The sequence below is a fragment of the Canis lupus genome, chromosome 1 (assembly GCF_048164855.1).
Source record: "Canis lupus baileyi chromosome 1, mCanLup2.hap1, whole genome shotgun sequence".
NCBI lineage: Eukaryota > Metazoa > Chordata > Mammalia > Carnivora > Canidae > Canis > Canis lupus.
The window spans coordinates 107799451-107811432 of record NC_132838.1 but is presented as its reverse complement, the minus strand read 5'-3'; the positions used below and the strand labels follow the sequence as shown (position 1 = coordinate 107811432).

Genomic DNA, 11982 nt, shown 5'->3' with positions numbered 1-11982 from the left:
CGTCCCCACCCGCGCATTCCGCGGCGCCCTGAGAATCGACCCCACTCCTCGACAATGAGGTTTCGGGGGAGCATGTTTATTCATAATTCAATTCAATAAATATGGCTCTTGGAAAGGGGTTGGAAGGCCAGGGAGGGGCGTCTGCGCCGCAGCCGCGCCCCCGGGGGTTAGGGTTCCGGAGTTTCCAGCATATCCGCCAGGGCTCTGGAGAGGAGGACGCAGAGGTTAGACAGCTCACCCCAAGGCTCTTAGATAGAGATGTTAACCTGCCCATTTTACCGACAAGGAAATGGAGTCCCGGTCGTCCAATCACTCAGCGGGCCTGCGCCTTTCTAGACAGGGCCCTTAAACTGCCCCCTCCGCACACTTACTGGTACAGGGAGGAGGAGAAATAGTCGACGTAGCTTCCTGTGGGAGAAGAGAGAAGAGGCTTGAGGGGTACGCCGCAGGTGAAATTAGGCGGCCACTGATTTCACCGAATCCGGAATCAGGACTAGGCTCCGCCTCTCTTTTTCCTAATTCCTTCCCTAAATTGAATTCCTTCGTCTGGGACTCCTTTCAAGATCTTGCCCCTCCCTCCTAGCTCAGGGTGTTCCGGTCCTCCAGAAGCCCCCGTCCTTCCAAGGCTACCTGCTTTGGCCCCGCCCCTCAACTCCACCCCCCGCCTACTGGGTAGGCCTCAGCACCTGGCCCCACCTCTCCCTCGGCCCAGGCTCCGCCCCCCGCAGCCAGGCTCCACCCGCAGACTCCCAGCCTTGGCCCCGCCCCCGCGCCTGGCCCCGCCCCGCGGCTTCTCGGGCCCGCCCGTCAGACTTGGCTCCGCCTCCGCGGAGCTTGCCCCGCCGGGCTCCGCCCACGCTCACCTGGAGAGCAGATCGTTTCGCAGACCAGCGGGCAGAGGTAGCAGAACTGGCAGTGCTGGGGGTGGGGATGGGGAGGGACAGAAGTGTAAGACAGGGTCGGGGCCGAGCCAGGATGGGGCGGGTACCGCACAGGGGCCCGAGTCGAAGGTTAAGGTCAGAGGTGGGATCGAGTGTGGAGTCAAGGCTGCACCGGGGTAGAGGCTTGGGTCAGTCTGAAGGCAGAGGCCAGGATTTGGGACTGGGTGCCCAGCGGGTCCCCGGCCTCCCTGGGGGCCTGGTGGAACCTGGGTCCGGGGAAAGTGTCACCTGACACTGGTCGCAGTGCTCTCCCATGTTCTCCTCATCGCAGTGACAGTTCTCACATTCAGTGCATCTCTGGGAACCGGAGGGTTCTGGTTTGGGTATATCGTTTGGGAGCCATTCTCCAGTCCTCCACCCTGCCCACGATCGTTACCCCCCTCCCCGCACTGAGTTCAGCAGCTTCCCCCTTGTTTCCCTCTTGCAGGGTGACAGCCTGTCTCTGTGGGCTGGACCTGTAGATGTTCTCTTCATGCCTTGTCCTTATTCTCCCCACAGCCTGCCAGGCCCCAGCCCCATTCCACCTGCCCTCTGTCTCCATACTTGCAGGTACAGCTCAGGCCTCACTCCCTCCTGGCCCATTGCCCTAGCCTCCTCCCCAGCTTCCTGGCCTCCAGTCTGTCCCCTACATGGCCCCAGAAGTGTCTTTCTTCAACTGGCACTGCCCCTGCCCCTCCTTTGCTCAGAGCAGGCCCAAAGCACCCTAGAGCCCCGGGACAAATTCCAGGGACAGCCTGGAGGATGGACCTGGGCGGGGCACTCACATTGCAGAAAGAGCAGTAGCCACACAGGGACCCAGGCTGGTAGTTCCCGTACTCCTGGGCACCCTGCAGATCTGTGGGGACAGGAGAGCAGCCGTGAAGCGGCCTGCTCTGCTCCTCCCTGCCCCCACCTGGCCAGATCACTTACCCGTGTCCTCGCCACTCTGCTCCTCACTGGAACCACCTCCAGGCACCTCCCTCCTGGCCATTGGGTCAGGGATGATGGTGAAGGGGAGCTCCTCTTCCTCCAGCTCCTCCTCCTCCTCTTCCCCCTCCCGGTGCTCCTGGTTCAGTAGGGCCCTCTCTTCCCTACTCTCCTCCTCTTCTTCTTCTTCCTCTTCCTCCTGGCTCAGACTGAGGCCGTGACCTTCCTCCTCATCTTCTTCATCCTTGTGGTCCAGGCTGCCATGGCGGGTGCCACCTTCTCCCCGTTCTGAACTTTCATCATCTTCCTCGTGGGAGCCCTGGTCCTCTTCCTCCTCTTCCTCCTCAGAATCTCTCTCCCTCAAATGGCTTCTATCCTTGACCCCCATGTGTTCTGGGGGCTGGTGGCTAATCTCATCTTTGCTGGACCCTCTGTGGCCAGTTCCTTCATCTTGGTGGCCTTGTTGCCTGTGGCTGGGAGCTTGGTGGCCAAGCCTGTCAGAGATGTCCTCTTCCTCAGGGACTCTGTGGTGGTGACGGTCAGGGACTGCTGACTTGTATTCATCTGAGAAGTCCTCCTCCTCAGTGTTCTTGGCGCCTGGGGGTTGGGAGCTTGCAACGTGGTGGCTGAACTTGGCTGAGATCTCCTCCTCCTTCTCATCTCCAAGGCCGTGAGTGTGTCTGGGAATCTGGTGCCAATGTTCGGTGGACACAACCTCATCCTCATCTTTGTCTCTGTGGCCTTGGTGTCCGTGGCCAGGGATATGATGATGGTGTTCATCTGAGACGTCTTCATCCTCTTCCTTCCCATGGCCTAGGTGCCTGTGGGCATGGTGTCCGTACTCAGTGGACATAGCATCATCATCATCATCATCTTCTTCTTCTTCTTGTTCTTCGTGGCTTCGGTGTCCATGGCTGGGGACATGATGAGGATATTCATCTGAGACGTCTTCATCCTCTTCCCTCCCGTGGCCATGGTACCTGTGGGGCTGGTGTCCATACTCTGTGGAGACATCCTCATCATCTTCTTCTTCTCCATGGCCTTGGTGTCCATGGCTGGGGACATGATGGGGATGTTCATCTGAGACGTCTTCATCCTCTTCCCTCCCGTGGCCATGGTACCTGTGGGGCTGGTGTCCATACTCTGTGGAGACATCCTCATCATCTTCTTCTCCTCCATGGCCTTGGTGTCTGTGGCTGGGGACATGATGGGGATGTTCATCTGAGACATCTTCATCCTCTTCCCTCCCGTGGCCATGGTACCTGTGGGGCCGATGTCCATACTCTGTGGAGACATCCTCATCATCTTCTTCTTCTTCGTGGCCTTGGTGTCCATGGCTGGGGACATCATGGGGATGTTCATCTGAGACATCCTCATCCTCTTCCTTCCTGTGGCCTCCATGACTGTGGGCCTGGTGTCCATACTCAGTGGAGACAACCTCTTCTTCCTCATCTTCATCATCTTCTTCTCTGTGGCCTCCACGTCCATGCCTGATGATATGATGGCGATACTCGCTGGACACAACTTCATCCTCGTCCTCGTCCTGTTGGCTGTGGCTTCTGTGGTTGGGGAAGTGGTGCCCGTGCTCGTGTGAGTCACCCACAGGTTCATTGTCATGGCCTCCGTGCCCATGGGCCTCCCGAACATGCTCTGTGAAGACCTCCTCATGGAGGACATTCTTGTCTCTGACCTCATGGTCTTGGTACCTGTGGTCTTGGGGTCCGTGGCTGTATTCCCCAGAGACATCTCCATTCTCTTCTCTGTGGTCTCTGTGGCTCCAGAACTGATGTTCATTCTCTGTAGAAACATCCTTGTTCTCGTCTTCACGGCCTCTGTGGCTGTGGATGGGATGGCCAGAGTTGCCTACCATCTCCTCCGGGGGCCCCACGACTCCCGCATTGTTGTGCCAGTGGCTGGGGCCCGGTCCGGCCCCTCTCAGCTGCTGGGTCATGGCTGGGGGGAGGAGCAGGCTGGCCACGGCAGCCCAGAGGAGAGTAGTGTGCAGCCATGACCCATGGTGGCCCATGGGGACGGACAAGCAGCAGAGCTTCTCCCAGGGCCGGCTCCAGCTGCCTCTGCAGCTATGTGGATGAGTGTTGGGGTCCTTGTCCCTTTTGGGGCCCTTCTGGTTCTTTCTGCCTGTGTCTTTGCTGTGTCTCTCACTGCCTTTGTGGGTCTGCCTTCCTCTGGCCCTCGCTGCTGGACACCCCTCCAGGGCAGTCTCCGGAGCCCCCTAACCCCCCTCTCTGGCCCTCCCTCCCCACCTCCCAACCAATAGGGTCTCTCTCCTCCCCCCTCTGTGGCTAAATTTACTTTCAGCCCTGAGTTATTCTGGGTCAGTCCCCGCCTGCCCCTCCCCTCTTTCTTCCTCCTCCCTGCTGGGGAAGGGGTAGGTGAAGGGGGTCTCTCCTTAACCAGGAGTGGGGGCCAAGGACTTGACTTTGTATCACCAAAAAGTTCATGTTTGGCAGCTGCAAAGAGGGTGGATAGAATTTGAGTGGGCCAAGTTGGGGGCAGGAGGGACCCCTCCGAGAGGAGAGACCCCTGCCATGGAAGGATTGGGGATTAGATCGCGGGGAGTTTCTGGCCGGAGTGGGACCCTTCACTGAGAGAGGGGGTGACAGCATGGAGGCCCCGGACGGGGAGGAAGGAACTTGCTCCAGTGCTCACACCTATGACCTCCTGTCCCTGGGACTCAGAGCCAAGGGCAGGAGAGCAGGCCAGGCCAGGGCTATAAATACAGCAAGGCGGGTGGCGGGGGGGGGGGGGGGTGCTCAGGTTACCCAGCAGCTGTCCTTGTCAGAGCTGGCCTAAGACACGTGGCCCTGCCTGTCACTATCTCCCACTCCTCACCCTGCCACAATCATCACAGTAGCTCTTCGGGTTCCCAGCACTCTTTACAGGCCTCCGGCTCTGTCTCTCATTTCTGTCACTCAGTGTTCCCCAGCCATAGGAGTCTATCTTCCTGTCGCTCTGAGCGTCTGCTCTTCACCCAACTCTTTGGGTCTCTCTCTCTCTCTCTCTCTCACTCTCATTCTCTTTCTCTCTCTAAGCCAAGGCACCCCCCGAATCTCTGTTGACCCCCTTTCTGATTCTCTGCCTCCTACCTAAGTTTTTGTGTCCCCTCCATGGATTAATGTCCCCCCTCTCTATCTCTGGCATTCTATATTGGGTCCCTGTCCCCCTCTCTCTGGATCTCTGTCCTCTCTCTCTGGTCTCTAATACCTTAGTTTTGGGTTTCTCTTCCTGCCCCCCCGAATCTCTGTCTCCCTCTCTCTGGGTTTCTGGCTCCCTCTCTCTGGGTCTCTGTCCCCCTCTCTCTGGATCTTTGTCCTCCTCTCTCTGGATCTCTGCCCCCCCCCCCCTCTGGATCTCTGTCCTCCTCTGGGTCTCTGTCAGGCCGGCCCATCTGGCCCTTGGCCCCGCCTCTCCCTCGACGCATCCACGAGACTCCCCGCCCCCCCCAGACCTTGCCCCGCCCCAGGCTGAGCTGGGAAGTGGCGGATCCGGTTTGTCCTGGGCGGGTCTGGAATCGGGGTTGGTGGAGCGAGTGTTGGGGAGCTGGATCGCTTGCGGAGGCTGCGGCGGCTGCGGCAGCATGGTCGGTCCGGAGAAGGAGCAGGTACTGCGGCCGGATTCCCGGGTCTGAAGGAACAGGGAGCCGGGGGCTTGGCCTCCTGGTTCCCAGGGAGGAGGGCGCTGGAGACCCAGATTCTGGGGTCGGACGAAGGAGGGGGCCTGGCGGGGGGAGGCTTCGGAGGTTGGGGGGCTCCGGACCCCTGGGTCCTTTGGGGACAGATAGGTGGGGGGCTAGGGGAGTCCTGAGGCCGGGGAAGGAAAACACTGGGGTCCCGAACTCCTGGGCCCCGAGGTGCGGGGTGGGTGACTCCGTGTCCGATAGGACTCAGCTGGAGCCCTCCCACCCCTTGTTCCTGTCCCCAGAGCTGGATCCCTAAGATCTTCAAGAAGAAGACGTGCACGACTTTCATCGTTGACCTCACAGATGCGGGGTGAGGATTCGCCCCTGGGACAGACCCTCGGAGCGTCCCCCCAGCGTCCCCGGCCCGCTGAACCCCCCCCTCGCCCCCCTCCCCCCCTCCTGTCACTGCGGACACTCCCAAGGGCGTGCCCTGGTGGCGCTCTCCCTCCGGGTAGGATTTGGGTAGGATTTGGGTCCAGCGGACTCTTCCAGTTTCCCTTCCCCGGGCAGGGTATGTGTTACAGCCCCAGGGCTCCGTTCTGTTTCTTTCATTCCCTGCGTCTCTGTGTCTTCTTGCTTCACATTCTTTGTCTTTCTCTTTTGGCTTTCTGTTTCACTCATTTGTTCGTTCATTCATTCATTCATTCATTCATCCAAGAAGCCTTCCTTCTGTGCTCCAAGGGAGCATAATTATCAGGAGCACAGCCCCTGCCAAGGTTCAGATGTTACCTGGGACTGGTGCTGTGTGACCTTGGGTAAATCATTTCACCTCTCTGGGCCTCGTCTGTCAGCTGGACAAAAAGAGAGGCCCTACCTCCTGAGTGGGCATGTATTGGGAGGATTTAAACAAGTTCCTGCTTGTGATATTTCTCGAATGGTGCTTGGCACGTGGTTTGCACCAGAGAATGCCTGCAATTATCACCGGAAGGTAGTAGTTTCTACCTTTTGCAGGCCCTGTGCTTGGGCTCGGTGGCCAGGGGCACTTGCATGAGTCCCCTGGGGTGTTTGCCTACCTTGAGGAGCTCCTGGCATTCTGGGAAGGTCTCTCCAGTGGACTCTGGCTTTGAAGTTGTTTTCAAGACAATCTTTGGGGTGTGGGAAATGTCAACATTACTAACCTAGTGTGTGTATGCCATATTAGTGGGGAATAGCTTACAAGGATGTATAAAATAAACATTTATAGATAAAGACCTACATTATTGGGGGTGAGTGCCCTAAACCTCTTTACTGATGGGGAGTGTGCCAAGACAGTTTAAAGATCTCTGATCTGGCTGGAAGAGGACCAGAAGGCAGGGAGCTGGGAGCTCTGAAAGACATGCAGCTGGGGTTCCACGGGACCCCTCGAGGAGGGTCTGGCTAAGGCCAGGGAGGGAACCCAGGGTGTCACTGGTGACTTCTGGTGGAGGGGAGCCAGTGAGGTGGCATTTGAAGCATGAGTTGGAATTTGACAGTTGAAGACAGTATGGAGAGAAGAGCGCGGATTCAAAGCCATGGGAAGGGCATGTGCAAACTGCCCGCCATCGACCGTGACAGTGCCCGTTGGAATTGAGAATGGAGCAAAGTTCAAGGAGCAGGAGGCCTCTGAGGAAGAGGGCAGGGCCAGACTTCACTCCCCTCAGGGCCAGGACCTTGGCCTGGGGTGCTGGGGAGTGGGAGGGGCAGGAGTGTCTCTGGGTGTGGAGGGAGCCTCCAGGGGCTGGGTGAGGATGTCACGGGAAAAATTTCACCTACTTTCACAGTTCCCGTCACCATCTACAACTAAGTTGTTTTTTTTTTTTTTTTTTTTTTTTACAACTAAGTTACAACTAAGATCTCTTGAATGCTGGACAGAAGTCCCAGACCCAGGTCTGCGGTGTCCCCTAGTCCCCTGACACTTGAGGGCCTGCAATGAGCTTGGTGACGTCCCCCAGACTCGTTTGTCCTCTTGGATTCCCCATCTTGGGGACAATCCCACAGTTCAGGGAGCCGAGGAAGAGGCTGGTGAGGGTCTGAGTGAGCCGGGAAGAGGCCTGAGTCAGGCCACTGCTGTGGGGACACAGTGTGGGGACAGGGATGCGAGCTTGGGGATTGACGGATTTGAGGAGTAAGAGGGGAGTGGATGGTGGGAGGATGGCTCCCAGACCTCTGGTCCAGGACCTGGCAGACCATGGGATTGTCCCCAAGATGGGGAATCCAAGAGGACAAACGAGTCTGGGGAACGTTGCCAAGCTCAATGCGGGCCCTCAAGTGTCAGGGGACTAGGGGACACCGCAGACCTGGGTCTGGGACTTCTGTCCAGCATTCAAGAGATCTTAGTTGTAACTTAGTTGTAAAAAACAAACAAACAAACAAAAAACAAAAAAAAAAAACTTAGTTGTAGATGGTGACTGGAACTGTGAAAGTAGGTGAAATGTCACTGGGAAAAATGTGTAAAGAAGTTGGGGAAGGGGCATGGGCAATTCGATGACTTTTTTTTTTTTGGATGGAAGAGTTTTTTTTTTTTTTTAAGATTTTATTTATTTATTCATGAGACACACACACACACACACAGAGGCAGAGACATAGGCAGAGGGAGAAGCAGGCTCCATGCAGGGAGCCTGATGTGGGACTCGATCCTCAGACTCCAGGATCACGCCCTGGGCCAAAGGCAAGCACTAAACTGCAGAGCCACCCAGGTGTCCCGAGTTTTTTTTTTTTTAAAGATTTATTTATTTATTTGAGAAAGAGAGAGAGAGAGCTCTCACATGAGCAGTGGGGAGAGGCAGAGGAAGAAAGAGAAGCAGGGCTCAGTGAGGGAGCCTGATGCAGGGCTTGATCCCAGGACCCTAAGATCATGACCTGACATCATCACCTGAGCCACCTAAGGCAGATGCTTAACCTACTGAGCCACCTAGGCACCCCTGGAAGAGTTTTTCTAAAAAAACCTACCACCTCAAGTCACCACAGCCTCCAGCAGCACATTCACTTGTTTTCCACCTGAAGCTGCTTTTTCGTTTTCTTTCTTTTTTTTTTTTTTTTAAAGATTTTATTTATTTACTTGAGAGAGAGAGAGAGAGAGAGAGAGAACACAATTGGAGGGCAGGCAGAGGGAGAGGGGGAAGCAGGCTGCACGCTGAGCAGGGAGCTGGACACATGGGGGCTGGATCCCAGGACCCTGAGATCATGACCTGAGCCCAAGGCAGCTGCTTAACAGACTGAGCCGCCCAGTTCTCCTCCACCTGATGGTTCTTTCCCCTAAATTATTTGCTTGGCCCCTGGGACATTAAGTTTGAGACCCACATGGGGTAGCCATATGGCCCCAGGGCTCTGGGAACACCTACACTCAAGGGAGGCATAGAGAAAGAAAGCCACAGATGAGGCGGGGACTAGGCAGCCAGAGGAGCCTGTGCCCTGCCAAGGGAAGGAGAGGATTCTTTAGAACCTGGGACCGATGCCATTCTGTGATAGACACAAGAGACCTGAATAGAGGCCATTATATTTGGGGTTATAGGGGTAATTGCTGATCTTATCAGGAACGTTTCAGCTTTAGTGGTCACGAAGAGGAAGGGAGGTAGGAGGTGAGACGTGCAGGGTGGGGAATCTGCCAGTTCTGTCCACCAGAACTTTCTGCAACAGGGGAAATGTTCTATATCCATATCCAATATGGCAGCCACTGGCCACATATGGCTCCCAGAGCAGTTGAAATGTGGCCAGAAAAAAAACCAACACAAAAATGAAATGTGGCCAGCATGATCTAGGAACTGAATTTTTAATTGTATTCAATTTTAATTTATTTAAATGTAAAGAGCCACATATGGCTATGGTCTACTATATTAGAAAACAGCTTAGATTCTGGAACATTCCATGACGTTCTGTCTATAAGGACTAGTGTGAAGTAGTTGGAAGGTAATGAGGGGGTCCAGGGATGGGGTTGAGATAGGTGAAAGGATCCAGAGGGTAAACTGAGGCATGTTGGGTCGCTGAAGGTGGACTCAGGAATGAGGAAGGACGTGTTTGTCTTTCACTCTCCTTGTCTCTGGAGCTGGACTGAGTGTATTCTGTTCATCCTGTGTGTGGATTGATGGCCATTCTTTCAGCGTCTTTATAACTTTTAACAAATCCATGTATCACCAGTGGTGTTCTTTCATAAAATTTGTCCTTAAGGGGCACCTGGGTGGCTCCGTGGTTGAGTGCCTGAGGCTCAGGGCCGATCCCCAAGTCCCAGGATCCAGTCCCACAATAGAGTCCCACATCGGGCTCCCTGCAGGGAGCCTGCTTCTCTCTGTGTCTGTGTCTCTGCCTCTGTATGTGTCTCTCATGAATAAATAAAATCTTTAAGAAAAAATTGATCCTTAGTCAAGGCTCACTCTGCTTTTTAAATTTTATTTTATTTATTCATTTGAAAGAGAGAGAGAGAGAGAGAGAGCATGAGTGGGGGGAGGGGTAGGGGGAGGGAGAAGCAGACTCCCCGTTGAGCAGGGAGCCTGATGAAGACGTGGGGCTCTACCCCAGGACCTAGAGATCACAACCTGAGCCGAAGGCAGACACCCAACCATCTGAGCCACCCAGTCGCCCCAAGGCTCACTCTGCTTGTGTAAATTTGGGTGTCCTCCACTATCTGAATCCCTTCTGGAACCAGGGACCAATGAGATTTAGATACATTTTCAAGTAAATTCTTCATTCCCCAAACCCATGTTATTTGTTCTTTAAAAAGCAGGTGCCAATCACCAGTACATTTATTTAAGGGGTGCAAGGGATACTTGAACGTTTAAGGGAAAAAAGGTTTCATCCATGACTATCATAAATGAAAAAACTTCCATTTGCCACACAGAGAAAGAAACCAGCCGGAAAAGACCATCACAGTGAGAAGCAAACGAAGATATTTACCTTCTAACTGGATGCTGTTGGCAGCCCAATTTTCTGAGCCCAAGGCTGACTTCTCTCTGTTAAAAAAAAAAAAAAAAAAAGGAGGAGCAGGGCTCCTGGCTGTCTCAGTCTGTGTGAGCATGTGGTTCTAGATCTCTGGGCTGTGGGTTCGAGCCCTACCTTGGGTGTAGAGATTACTTAAATAAATGAGGGGGAAAAAGAGTAGCAAAAGGTTAGGGCCTTAAAGATATTCTAGCACCCAGCTAAACCTCTCTCTTTGTCAGTCATCAGGAATGACTAGAAAAGGAATGACTTTCTGGCCGTTATTCAGTGTTATTCGAGGCTATTTAAAGCTCCGGGTGGCCTTCCCCTGGAGTGGGTTCTCCGCCTGAGTCTGGAATGCAGCCCTCATTTCAGAAAACACCGTGTGATTTCACTGACGCTGCCCCATAGTTCCACGAAGCAGGCTGTGTGACCATTGTCTTGATCCAAAGAGGATATGTGGGCTCAGGGAAGTGAGGCCCAAAGTCACACACGTGCCCCACCCTCTGAGCGCCCTCTAAGCACTCTGGATTTTCCTTTCCGGGTGGAGTATCATCTGTTTGGACTGGGGGCACCCAGGCCGGCCCCTGATGGCTGCTGGCACTTCTCCACACAGGCCCCAGGTCTGGCAGGTCGCAGGGAGGGTGGGACCCTGGAGACCTTCCCTCCAGCCTCCCTGAACCTCTACGGCTTCCTGCTGGTGGACCAGTTGGCTCTGGATGGTCTTGCACCCCAGGAAGGGGCAGTACCAGGGTCAGCATGGACAGTGTGGCTACTTCAGGGGGTGCTTTGATGGGATCCTTAGGGTGTGGAGGGGGTGCCACCCCTGGGGTTCATGCTCTCCCTACCCTCCCCTTCCCAGAGGAACTTTGTGCCAGTGTGGGCGTCCCCGGAGCACCCACCCGTCAGTAGCTGTGGAGGATGCCTTTGGGGCGGCCATGGTGACTGTGTGGGACAGTGATTTGCACACCACCGAGAAGCCCACCGATGCCTATGGGGACCTGGATTTCTTGGGCGCAGGCCGCAAGGCCAGCAATGTGAGACCTGCATGTCTGGGCAGGGTTGGGGTCCGCGAGGGGGGCTGCATGCCTCAGGGGCTCCCAGAGTCGGTCTTGGGGTGCCACAGCTGAGTGCTGTCTCCCCGTTTGCCCAACCCTGTCTTCACCTCTCCCTGCGTCTCTCTCCCTCGACCCCTGTCTTTCTAAGTCTGTTCCCCTCTCTTTGGGTCTCTGTCCCTTCCTCCTGGGTTACTGTCCTCCCACCCTTCTCCATCTGGATCTCTGTTCTCTGTGTCTCTGTCCCTTTGTCTGTCTCTGTCTCCCTCTCTCTGGGTCACTGTCCCCTGCCCTGTGTCCCCTCCTCCTGTGTGTCCACAGTTCCTCCGGCTCTCTGACCGCACGGATCCAGCTGCAGTTTATAATCTGGTCACGCGGACGTGGGGCTTCCGGGCCCCAAACCTGGTGGTGTCAGTGTTGGGGGGATCTGGGGGTCCCATCCTCCAGACATGGCTGCAGGACCTGCTGCGACGTGGGCTGGTGCGGGCTGCCCAGAGCACAGGTGACTGAGGTC

At 55.5% G+C, this 11982-nt stretch overlaps 2 protein-coding genes across 7 annotated transcripts in view; one reads left to right on the top strand and one right to left on the bottom strand.

Annotated features, from left to right (window-relative positions):
* Positions 1 to 60: 60 nt before the first annotated feature.
* HRC (histidine rich calcium binding protein) lies at positions 61 to 4143 on the bottom strand. Its single transcript, XM_072771903.1, has 6 exons — positions 1851 to 4143; positions 1706 to 1776; positions 1170 to 1238; positions 864 to 918; positions 372 to 408; positions 61 to 204 (listed from the first exon to the last, which is right to left on the bottom strand). Exons 1-6 carry the CDS (start codon positions 3871 to 3873, stop codon positions 168 to 170), a joined length of 2292 nt encoding a protein of 763 aa, XP_072628004.1. The 5' UTR covers positions 3874 to 4143; the 3' UTR covers positions 61 to 167.
* A 502-nt stretch (positions 4144 to 4645) lies between these two features.
* TRPM4 (transient receptor potential cation channel subfamily M member 4) overlaps positions 4646 to 11982 on the top strand; it is a 42614-nt gene continuing 35277 nt past the window's right edge. For 2 of the 6 annotated variants that reach the window (XR_012005276.1, XM_072771618.1), the window contains exons 1-4: positions 4646 to 5469; positions 5790 to 5857; positions 11276 to 11450; positions 11790 to 11970. Coding sequence is in view for 3 of the 6 variants with exons in the window: in XM_072771618.1 (XP_072627719.1) it covers positions 4984 to 5469; positions 5790 to 5857; positions 11276 to 11450; positions 11790 to 11970 (910 nt within the window). In the remaining 3 variants the exon portion in view is untranslated. The remainder of the gene's footprint in view (positions 5470 to 5789; positions 5858 to 11275; positions 11451 to 11789; positions 11971 to 11982) is intronic. The other 4 variants (XR_012005273.1, XM_072771606.1, XM_072771637.1 and 1 more) reach the window with 4 other exon arrangements.